Source organism: Corylus avellana, chromosome ca7 (assembly GCF_901000735.1).
Source record: "Corylus avellana chromosome ca7, CavTom2PMs-1.0".
Taxonomy (NCBI): domain Eukaryota; kingdom Viridiplantae; phylum Streptophyta; class Magnoliopsida; order Fagales; family Betulaceae; genus Corylus; species Corylus avellana.
In genome coordinates, this window is record NC_081547.1 from 30,060,839 (window position 1) to 30,071,954 (window position 11,116).

The 11,116-nt window shown below is 37.3% G+C and overlaps 2 protein-coding genes across 6 annotated transcripts; one reads left to right on the plus strand and one right to left on the minus strand.

Annotated features, from left to right (window-relative positions):
- Positions 1-2,814: 2,814 nt before the first annotated feature.
- LOC132186383 (methylesterase 17) lies at positions 2,815-5,155 on the plus strand. The gene is made up of 4 exons (XM_059600326.1): positions 2,815-3,175; positions 3,265-3,405; positions 4,548-4,682; positions 4,768-5,155. Exons 1-4 carry the CDS (start codon positions 2,921-2,923, stop codon positions 5,047-5,049), a joined length of 813 nt encoding a protein of 270 aa, XP_059456309.1. The 5' UTR covers positions 2,815-2,920; the 3' UTR covers positions 5,050-5,155.
- Positions 5,156-5,512: 357 nt separating this feature from the next.
- Positions 5,513-9,603, minus strand: LOC132186382 (probable inactive receptor kinase At5g58300). Of its 5 annotated transcripts, none has more exons than XM_059600323.1 (4): positions 9,465-9,603; positions 8,522-8,595; positions 6,806-8,183; positions 5,513-6,334 (listed from the first exon to the last, which is right to left on the minus strand). In XM_059600323.1, exons 3-4 carry the CDS (start codon positions 8,106-8,108, stop codon positions 5,715-5,717), a joined length of 1,923 nt encoding a protein of 640 aa, XP_059456306.1. In that variant the 5' UTR covers positions 8,109-8,183; positions 8,522-8,595; positions 9,465-9,603; the 3' UTR covers positions 5,513-5,714. The 5 variants fall into 5 exon arrangements, with proteins under 5 accessions (XP_059456306.1, XP_059456304.1, XP_059456308.1 ...); XM_059600321.1 differs by having other exon boundaries at positions 9,461-9,603; XM_059600325.1 differs by lacking the exon at positions 8,522-8,595.
- Between the last annotated feature and the right edge of the window lie 1,513 nt (positions 9,604-11,116).

The following is an 11,116-nucleotide window of genomic DNA, read 5'->3' on the forward strand; positions in this document are numbered from 1 at the left end:
TTGGTCCACGTGTCAGTTTAACGGTCAACTAACGGTCAACTAACAGATGGACTAATTTGGTCACTTATCAAAACTACAGGGACCTCCTGTGATAAAAATGAAACCCCAGGGGGGAAAAAATAAAGTTGTGAAACCCCAGGAGGTTTTGGAGTATTTAACCCAAGAAATAAAGGCTTCTCGTCTATCACGCACTCATGGAGACAATAAGGCGTGGACTGGCCACCTCTCGTCTGTGAAAGATGCTTCCATTGAGCAAAATTGTCCTCCAGTGCCCCCCACTGTAACAGGGAACATGATCTTCCACATAAATATTCTATTGTCTAGATTATTTATTTATTTATTTATTTGATTAAGTAATGGTCTAAATTAAATTTTATAGCAGGTAATGGTGTACAAAATGTTAATAATATGAACAATGAACCATGAAATTGTTAATCAAGGATGCATTTCCACAATCAGAACTAAATTATTAATGGATGATTTAAGGAAATATTTGTGGGCTAAAAGGAGAGCAGATCACTTGTCTCCCTGTTTTAGGCTCTTGGTTTTTGGTAGTTAAATCAACTTCTCAGTTGGGGGGCCATTCTTTTAATGATGATAACGACGTCCTTTTTTTTTTTTTATCTGATGCTCCTGTATGCTTTTTATATCAAATGCCAGCCGCTTAAATGATTATCTAATTAGTGGCTACTGGCTTTTTTTTAATTTGACTTGTGATCAATGGAGGCTTCCATTCAACTCTTTGTTAATCTTCGACTTCCATTTATCACGGCGTGCTGCCTACATGAAAGCCCTTTAAGTTTATGGCAACAAATAAATAAGTAAAAGTATATATATATATATATATATATATATAGATAGTGGAAGATCAACTTCTCTAAAGAAATCTTGCATCCATATTGTAGTTGGTTTCAAATTGTTGTGCTTTAATCCATTGAGAATGTATATTATCTAAAAGTTAAAAGTAAAAGTAAAAGTGATATTTTGACACGAAAGATGATTGTAAAACGGCTCCTATAATTTGCTCACCGGACAGAGGATGAAGTTTAAATGGCGTCTAGTGGTTGTCAGATTCTGAATTAAAATGCAGAATTTTCAAACCAAAATCTACATTCGCATATATATATATATATATATATATGTATAATAATAACAACTCCTGTTGTATTGTCTGCATTTCTGTCAGAAGCATCCAAAAGGACAATGGTTTTATGACGACTTCTTTTTTTATTCTTTTGTTGAATGGTTGACAGCTCTATTAAATTTTCAATCCAAATGAGTTTTTTGAGTAATTAATTTGGAAGTAGACCCCCATATCTTTTTTGAAAGCTACTTTACCTTCAACTTCAATGATTCAAATGCTCTTACTTGTGCTCAGAAAAAATTACAAAAATTCTGTTTGGCTGTTTAATGCCAATTTTTAAGTCAGTAAAAACAAAAACCTTCGTCTCCTTTCTCTTTGGTAATTTTACCGACTTGAAATTAGAAACTAAATTCCCCGGCCGTTCCCGCAACTAATTTGTTTCTCTTTGCATTGATAGACTAATATCAATCTGTATAGATGTTGACGTCATCAGCTCATTTCCCAATGCAAAAGCTTGTCCCATACGTTTTTTTTTTCTTTACTGTCCGTACATTCTCGGAATTATTGGGGGTATGATTGTTGGGTCTTTTTAGGGGAGGAACGAAGGAAGTTCTTTTTATTGTTGTTGGCAACCTCCCCGTTAAATGTTGTTGCTCCCTCTTCCCTCATACCAAATAAAATATGCACTCAAAAAGCCCCCAAGTTCCTGGAGCCTTCACTAATAAGTAATAATTTGTTAACATGAAAATTCACGTCACCTGTAAAAGTAAGGTTTTCCTATTTTTTATTTTCTATTTTCTACCAGAGGCGCTGTACACTTATTTAAGTTAAGAGGTAGGAAAGAAATATATAGGGGAATGAATATAAGATAAGATAAGATATTGATTGAAAATTAGTGTTGATTTGGTCAGGGGTTGAATATTAATTATTAGATTTTTTTTTTTTATGTTTTTTTCCTCCTTGTCTCTTTCTTCCCATTGGTTGGGCGGAGATTACGATATTTAGTGGCATTTTGTGGCCAACGGGGACAAGGAAGAGATAAGGAAACCATTACCTTTGTTCATCAAATCGATATATTCAATTAAAAATAATTAACCTGCAAGAATAAACAAATTAATACATTAAAATAAGGAAATATATATAATTGATCAGTACTACAAGTGTACAATACCGGCCGGACAAATGTTTTTTAAAGTCCCACTAGTTTATAGGATAAAATGAAATACATTTCTGAAGATCTCTTCGGTAAGATGCTCAATAACTTACTTATGGACATAAATGTCTTCCAAATTTAGAGAATTCTTTATAAAATTGTCAAGTGTATTCTTGAGCATGCTAAAAGTAAATAATTCTATTAAAAAAAAATCAAAGTCAACTTTGTATATTCAATTAATTAATCATAATTTGAAGAAATATTTTTGTCAAAGACCAATTACTACACGTCTTAGATACTACGAGTGTGAAAGGGGGTGATGCAATTTGGTGCCACGTCAACCACTCGATAAAATCCAGCTGGTACAATGAAACCATGCCAGCACATCTTATGAAACTCGATCATGAAATTAGACTAAAAAATTTCCTACGATGGACCCGAGCCCATGTTGACAAAACTCACTAATGGAAAAATGGATTGATTAGAAGATATTAAAAAAAGAAAAAAAAAAGGCACATATATGATATATGTCATATATATATATATATTATATATATATGATGGCCCCGTATGACTAAATATCCCCAACTCCATTATAAAACGTCAACAACCGAGAAGAAATTGTAGAGACGAGTAAGATTGAAGGATATTGGGCGGGTAAACTAAGATCCGTCGAGGACGCCATGGGAGATGGTGAGGGTGGTATGACGGAGAGGGTGATGGTGAAGCCACACTTTGTGCTGGTGCATGGTATAAGTGGGGGAGCTTGGTGCTGGTACAAAATCCGGTGTCTCATGGAGAATTCCGGCTACAGGGTGTCATGTATTGACCTCAAAGGCTCCGGAATTGACCAAACCGATCCCACTACCCTTGTTTCTTTTGATGATTACAATAAGCCGCTCATGGACTTCATGTCCAATTTGCCCGACAATGAACAGGTGCTTGTCTTTCTTGATCGTGTTTTTTTTTTTTTTTTAATTCACAATCTCTAATATTGATGGATGTTTTTGATTGTTTTACAAGTCAGGTAATATTAGTGGGGCATAGTGCCGGAGGACTGAGTGTAACTCAGGCGACTCATAAGTTTTCAAACAAAATTCGGCTAGCTGTGTATGTTGCAGCAACGATGCTAAAATTGGGTTGCTTGACAGATGAAGACCTCAAGGATGTAAAGTCTTTTATCTTTCCCATTAATTATATCACTCGATCTTTGTCTCTTTGGCTTTTTCTATATATCATCTACTTAAATGATGAAGCTGCTAATAATTAAGGCCTTCAGGCTTGGCTTTGGTTAATTTACTCTTTAAGAGTTGTAGCGATGGTGAGCAGAGTTTCATCTTAAGAGCAAGTTGGTTGTGGTTGTGGAGGCAATTCAGAATTCACAGTTACATTGTATCATTATCCACCTACTCTGCCGCAGAAGCGTAACGCCGTTACCCACCCCCCCACAAGAAAACAAAAATGAGTGGTTGTGTTGCCTTAACCACCTTTTACCAATTAGGAAAACTCCATAAGGCGGCCAGGGTGTGAAATAATGTGAATGCTGTTCCCATAGGCACGTGGCTCGCATGCACCTCATATATAGGATTAGGGGATTCCAAAATACCAACGCCCCTGCCTCACCCCTATATCTATCCATCCGTAGAGTTAATTTTAATTGGATTCATTTAATTAAGTAAATTAATTTATTATTTTTACGTTAATTTTGTATCTAATTTATTATAAGTCGTGTCAAGATCATAACGGTGGTGTTGAACATGTAATAAGGCCTTACTCTAAAATTATTATTGTGTGTACAAAGAAAGTATGCTGTTGCAGGGAGTCGAGCTGTCAATTCAATGACTCAGATCTCCATCATGCCGACCCAGAGATACTAGTCACTGTTAACGAAAAATCAGTCAGTACGAAACTCGCTTTCTTTCTCCATTGAGTTTCATTCCTCTCTTCAATTATTATTATGGCTAAGGCCGGGCATGTCTGATCCTCATCTCGTCGGATGATGACCACCAAATCTTAATTTAAGCTTTTTTGTTCTTTTCATTGCCTGCCCCTAGCTAGCCTAGTGGAAATGCAGAATCAGAATGGGTGTCAGCTGCTCGCTCGTGTGCTACTTTTGGTTTTTTTTATTTTTACCCCCTCTTCCCTTCCCTTAACTAAGTAATTGTTGCCTATATTTTTTTTCACTGTTCTTCAGGCTACGTACCTCCAATGATTGAGAGGAGACAAAATTCAAAAGTTAATTAAACTGATTTCAAAAAAGAAACATGAAATTTAATTAATCCCTTTATTTTTTATATATAAAACGTACAGGGAGTACCCGATTTATCTGAATTTGGCGATGTATATGAGCTTCAATTCGGATCGGGTCCTGATCAAGCTCCGACAACCGCCCTGGTCAAGAAAGAATTCCAACGCAAAATTATCTACCATATGAGCCCTCGAGAGGTAATTTTGTCACCCATTTATTTTGCTTCATTTTTTTTTTTTTTATTAAAAAATTTTTCCTGACATGGGTTTTTCAATTAATTAGGATTCCACACTAGCTAGCATGCTTTTAAGGCCAGGACCGATCAAAGCATTACTGGCTGCCCGTTTTGTGGACGATCATAACGTGGATAAGGTGCGGCGTATCTACATTAAGACTACCCATGATCGAGTGGTCAAACCGGAGCAACAAGATGCGATGATCAAGAGATGGCCTCCATCTGAAATCTATGTCTTGGATAGTGATCACAGCCCCTTCTTCTCCGCACCATTTCTGCTCTTCGGCTTCCTACTCAAGGCTGTCACTTCTTGTGGTATAAAGCTATAATTTTATTTTATTTTATTATTATTATTTTTTTTTCTCTTATTGGGGTATTGGCAAATTAGTGAAGCAGTTTGTGTGTGTGTGTGTGTGTGTTTTTTTTTTTAACTCTATTGACATTATATTGGAATCTAAATAATTAAATAACATTCTCATGTGTTGAGATAATACTAAAATTTCCAGTACAACAATGGCCGGATTGCAACTTGCAACAAAGATGGGCTTTTGTTAAGCATATCGACCTGATTCTAATATTTGGTTAATGTTCAAACGTGCCCAAGCAAAGTGGACTAGATGTTTGAAACTCATGAAAACAACTAGCTATTCAGATCCAACTCCCAAGGCAACAGCTTGATATGCAGCAGCCAAGCCTACACATATTGTTTATGTTGGCATCCAAATTGCCTACACATACAGCTACAAATTACTAGCTTGCTTTTCAGATTTGAGAATTAAATTAATAGTGAAATTGTTCTGATGGAAGTAATACTAATTAAGAATCTTAAAACAAGACTAGAATTGGACATTATTTCACGGTAACATGAATGCACAACATGTAGAAAGCCTTACCACAACATATATCCATATTGCCTTACAAATTAGATGAAAATAGCTCTAGATAATCAGTACCAAAACAGTCTTAGTTCCATGTAGCAGAATACTAGAAGCCTTCATGGGGTTTGCAAATTAGACTCGGATTCAGAAGATGGGCGGTTGGTCACCTCAGATTGCTGAACTTCCTCTATCATCTTGGCAACATCATCCATGTTGGGTCGCATGTCAGGCGACTTCGACACACATGCAAGTGAAATTTGAAGCATCTGCACCATCTGCTCTTCCACATGTTGGTGCCTCAGCAGCTCCACATCAAAAACCTCAGCTGTCCATTCCTCGCGGACAACAGACCGGACCCATCTTGGGAGATCAACAACCACATCATGGTGTCCTGGATATTGGAATGGGACTTTGCCTGTCAGCATCTCGAGGAGGAGCACACCAAAGCTATAAACATCAGCTTTCTGAGTGAACTTCCGTGTCTCGACCACCTCCGGCGCACAGTATCCTGTGGTTCGGGACATGGTAGCAGGAAAGTTCATTAGAGGAGTCAAGCCAACATCAGAGATGCAACCATCGAGGTCTTGAGTGAGTAGGACATTGCAGGACTTGATGTTGCCATGGCTACATTTACCGCCACTCTCAGAATGGATGTGGGCAATTCCCCTAGCGATTCCCAGGAATATCTTAACTCTTGAATCCCAATCCACGGGAGTCCTTCCTTCACCCCTGTTTCCTGTTTTATGTGTGGAAACATTAGAGTGTGACAAAAATATACAATATCTTTACCAATGATGGTAGACAAAGCATACACTTGACTGAACGTTTCATGTGTTTAGCCAAGTAATTGGAAGCTGCAAGTGCAAGTTTAAGCAGAGAACAACAAAACAAGCATAGGGTCTGCATATCATTATCTAATTGGGTGATCTTTCCCAATTTAGTTGGGCATTGATAATCTCACTTAAGCCAAGCTGCTCTACTAGTTTAATTCAATTTCACTATGAAAATGATGGGAAGAAATACGATAGTTCTTTGACTTTCACAAGTTGTTTCTGTAGTTTGTATCAGAATTTTGTAGCTATACTTCACTTGGTTGGAGGAGGTCATATAATTTTCACAGAAAGCTAATCTTACATTTTGTGGAAAAGAAATGCAAAAAAAAAAAAAAAGGGCTGACTAATAAAATGATAGGATTTAACAAGCATACCATGCAAGAGTGTAAACAAGCTGCCAGCAGGCATGTAGTTGGAAACCAAAAGCTTCTCATCCTTGGAATAGTAATAAGCGCGGAGTGGAACAACATTTGGGTGCTGCCCGAACCTCCCTACAACTTCCATCTGTTGCTCAAACTCTCTCTTTCCGGCAACAACTTCCTTCAACCTTTTCACTACCACTGTAGTCCCATCGTCCAAAACAGCTCTGTAGGCTGTTCCATAGCTCCCCTTTCCAAGAACTTCGGCTGATGCCCTCAATAAATCCTCAAGATCGAAGTTATAAGAGCATCCTTCAAAGAAGAACAGTTTGTTCTTCTCAGCTTCCTGAACCCCGCTCCCAAAGTCCATAGGCTTCTCATTCCTTCCACTATGAGAGGCCTTCCCTTTGAATACGCCATTGCCATCACCAGTATCACCAGCTTTCCTCTTCAGGCAGCACATGAAAATGATCAGAACTAGGAGAGAAAGCATTGCGGAGGCCCCAACAGCCACAGCAATAATAGAACCGAGGCCAAGTTTCTTGCTGGATATAGAATTATGGTTTTGTTGGGTCGGTGGAGAGGTTGATGAGTAATACGGATATGGGGAAGGAGTAGGAGAAAGTGAAGAGCAATGCTTGAGAGGCGGTCCACATAATAGAGAATTCCCAACAAATGAAGAAGATGGGAACTTTTGGAGGGACAACGGAATTGAGCCATTCAAGTTGTTATAACTCAGATTCAGAAGCTTGAGGTTTGGGAGATTCAGGTTGGGGATGGCTCCAGAGATGAAATTTTTTTCGACATTCAGCACTGTGAGCCGTGTCAGATTCTGAATTGTGAGTGGCATGTTACCAGAGAAGGAGTTAAAGGAGATATCCAGCACACTGAGTTTTGGGGAGAGAGAGGCAGGAAATAGACCAGAGAAGTTGTTATGTTGGAGGTACAAGTATTGGAGGGAAGGAATGGAGGGGATATCAGGAGGAAGGTTTCCACTGAGGTAGTTGGATCGGAGGCTGAGGATTCTAAGTGCATCCAGCCTCCCCATGCTATTGGCTGGGATGGAGCCATACAGTCCAATTGCTGGAATATGGATGGCGATCACACGGGATCCATCTGCATTACAAGTAACGCCAATCCAAGAGCTGCAAATTGGAGCTGCAGAATTCCAGTTTAGTTTTCTGACATGAGGGACAGCAGCAACAAAATCAAGGAGGGCTTGTCCGTCGGATTTGAGGTCGGCAATAATAATCGTGGGAAAGATAGCGAGTATGAAGAGAAAGAGCATAAGCATGGCAATGAAGGACAGGGACTTCATGGATATATATATTTATTCCGTTTGAAAATGAAGAAATTATGCTGAGTCTTGACCTCAGCAATTCTTGATGTTCTCCTGATTCAGCAAGATGAAAACCATTAGACAAAGTTAGATGATCATGTTTTTGGGGTTGCTTGCCACCTTAAACAAAAGCAAATGCCCAACAGTTTACTCTAAACATGCAAAGAACCACTCAAGGTGTGTTTGTTGGAGAAATTCACAGCTGATGTTGCCTTAATTTGAAAGCCTAGTAGTTACAGAGCAAATTATTCACTCTTTTCATACAGATACAGAAATCATAGCTTTCTATTCTATTAAAGGGAGAATAAAAGAAGCAGTACTATAGGGTAATTTTTTCCTTACAAGGAACAAAATAAATAGAAGAAATCACCATGATATTTGAAAACACTTACAAGAGTCAGGTTCCATTTGAGTGAAGGATCCTCCTTAAGCTTATATGGAGAATGGGCTCATCAAATTGGAGTCCCTAATTAGGTTTAAAGAATAGAACGCCTCATTCATGCTGTCCATATGAAATCAAATAATTGTCCAAAAATTTGAAAAGGAGTATCATCATGTACATGTACTGATCGAGGTTTTCTAGTTATTGAGATGGAACATTTCCAAAGCTTCTTTACATGGGGTGGATTTTTCTTTAAACAGCTTTCCAGCTCAACTCTTTTTTTAAAAAAAAAAAAAAAAAAAAAAAAATGGGAAAAGCAAAGTGCACCTTTTTATAAAAAAGAAAAAAAAGAAAGAAAGAAAAGTTGCAACTCATATTCAGCACTTGGAACTTTGCAAAAAAATCTAAAAAATTAATCCACATACAAAAAGCAAAGTGATCGATCATAAAGAATCCAAGGAAAAAAAAATATATATATATAAACAAGCAGGTCATGATAAAGAAAAAGCAAAAGCGTGATTCTTCTTTGTTGGGTAAAATGGGAAAGGCATCGTCTGCTAAAAATAGCCTGTTTTCTCCTAGCATTAAAGAGAAAAATGTCACTATAGTAGAATAAAAAATAAGGTTGTCAACAAGCTTATTGCACCTGCTAAAAAAGAAAAATCTGAGTGATCTATCAAAAACAAGTTTTTTTTTTTCTTTTGTTGTTGTGCTGTGTGAAAAGTGACACTATAAAAGTCTTGATATAACAAGGTTTCCGGTCACTTTCCACACCTTTAAAAGGATTAGTCCTCCACTTTGTTTAAATCTTTCTTCCCAAAAACAAGACAGACCCCTGTTTTTATTAAGACTTGAAAAACACATGGCTGAGTCTCTCCGCTTGTAACTAAAAACATTCCCATGCATTCACAACAATATAGAGGTAAAAATTTGATCTCAAATTACTCACTTACTAATCAGTACGCCTGCATGCCCAGTTGAAGCTCACGGATTGACCACTATTCTTCCATCCTCAACAAGTAACCACGTTGCTTCTTCCACTATCAGCGAGAGAGAGAGAGAGAGTCTGGAAGGAAAACAAACCAAAACAAAAAAAAAAAGACAAATTTTCCTCTCTCAGCAACAATGTCGGCAAAGGTAAAAATATGGAAATGCGCCTTTAAAGCTGTTTACCTAACCAGCAAGCAGTAGTGTTTAAATGTCTTTGCCGTTGTAACCGAAAATAATAGGGTAGCATTATTATTTGATTGAAGAAGAAAAGAAAGCATAAGCATGCGTGGCTATCATTGTATTCCAGAGCATAGAGGAGTAGAAAGAAGAAAACGGACATGTGATGTGCTGCCTTTTAAGGTGACGGTTCTTTGTTGGTTGAACTACCTTATTATTGGCTGCTATTCACTCCCCATTTATTATTTATGAGAATGTTAAAAATAAAATAAAATAAAATAAAAACTCATCTGATTTAGGAAGATAATTGAAATATAGCTTGTGTTCCTTCTTGCCCTGTGCCTACGTGCCACCAACTCGAAGCAGAGAGAGAGAGAGAGCGAGAATGAGAGAGGTAACTTGTGCATACGTACGATGACATGAGCTAGTTAATTCTTTTACGTCTTCATCTGAACAAATCTTGATAGTACATAACCCTCTTCCCAATTTCTTTTACAAATACTCCAGAATTCAGAAAAATTCTTCAACATCATGATGAATTTAGACTTTTATTAAACGAATAATGGTTGATTAAAAACAGAGGAAAATTATTACGCATTATTCCTTGCTTTGACTTAATGCTCCACCAAAAAAAAAAAAAACAAAAGCCTATAATCACGTTTTTAATAAAGACAAACTTATTTATTTTTTATTTTTTATAAAAATAATAATAAAGACAAAAGCTCACATGGTAGGACCCTTAAAAGTAATTTTAGCCAATTCCTTCATGCCTTAATTAATAGATTATACCTTGTCATAAAAAAAAATTAAAGGGGGGCAGCCAGAGCTCCCATATATATGTTAGTTTGTGAACTTTGTTGTCATGCATTTCATTTACTACTACGGAGTAGAGAAGTTAAGGATAGAGAGTTTTGAAACCTACCCGGAGAGGGATATTTAATTATTAAGCTCGTATTCGAGTGAGAGACTCAACGATAATGCGGCCAACCGCCATCTGTCTCTATAATAGAAGATGGTAGTTGGGTGTTGGCACCCAACCGGTTGTGAGTTGTGACTGTGCTGTGAGAAGGGGTTCAGCATAAAGTACAAAAAGAGATCCATTCACGAAATTATTAAACCCTTTCCCTTCCATTTTTACCCACTTCCCAATTACAAAGCGAAGTTTTTTTTTTTTAATAAATAAAACGAAACGAGTGTCTTCCTTCCTTGTCCTTCCCTCCTCCTCCCATTTCCATATAATCATATTGAAAAATAAATATCCTCTTCTGGAAAAGATGAAATAAGAATAAAAAATTGAGCCTGCCAATGAAGATGACTGACAACTACCGCGAGCTCTAAACTAAACAGACTCGGAACCTGAAACAAATACTTGCTGCAAGTAGTTCAACCTGTTTTTACCTCTTATCAACAGCTTCTATTAAGATCTTTAAAAAGTTAG

Coding starts and splice junctions, on each gene's coding strand:
- LOC132186383 (XM_059600326.1), top strand. CDS start 2,921: ATGGGAGATGGTGAGGGTGGTATGACGGAGAGGGTGATGGTGAAGCCA. Junction 3,176..3,264: donor ATTTGCCCGACAATGAACAG/GTGCTTGTCTTT, acceptor TTTACAAGTCAG/GTAATATTAGTGGGGCATAG. Junction 4,683..4,767: donor ACCATATGAGCCCTCGAGAG/GTAATTTTGTCA, acceptor TCAATTAATTAG/GATTCCACACTAGCTAGCAT.
- LOC132186382 (XM_059600325.1), bottom strand. CDS start 8,108: ATGAAGTCCCTGTCCTTCATTGCCATGCTTATGCTCTTTCTCTTCATA. Junction 6,335..6,805: donor CTTGTTTACACTCTTGCATG/GTATGCTTGTTA, acceptor CACATAAAACAG/GAAACAGGGGTGAAGGAAGG.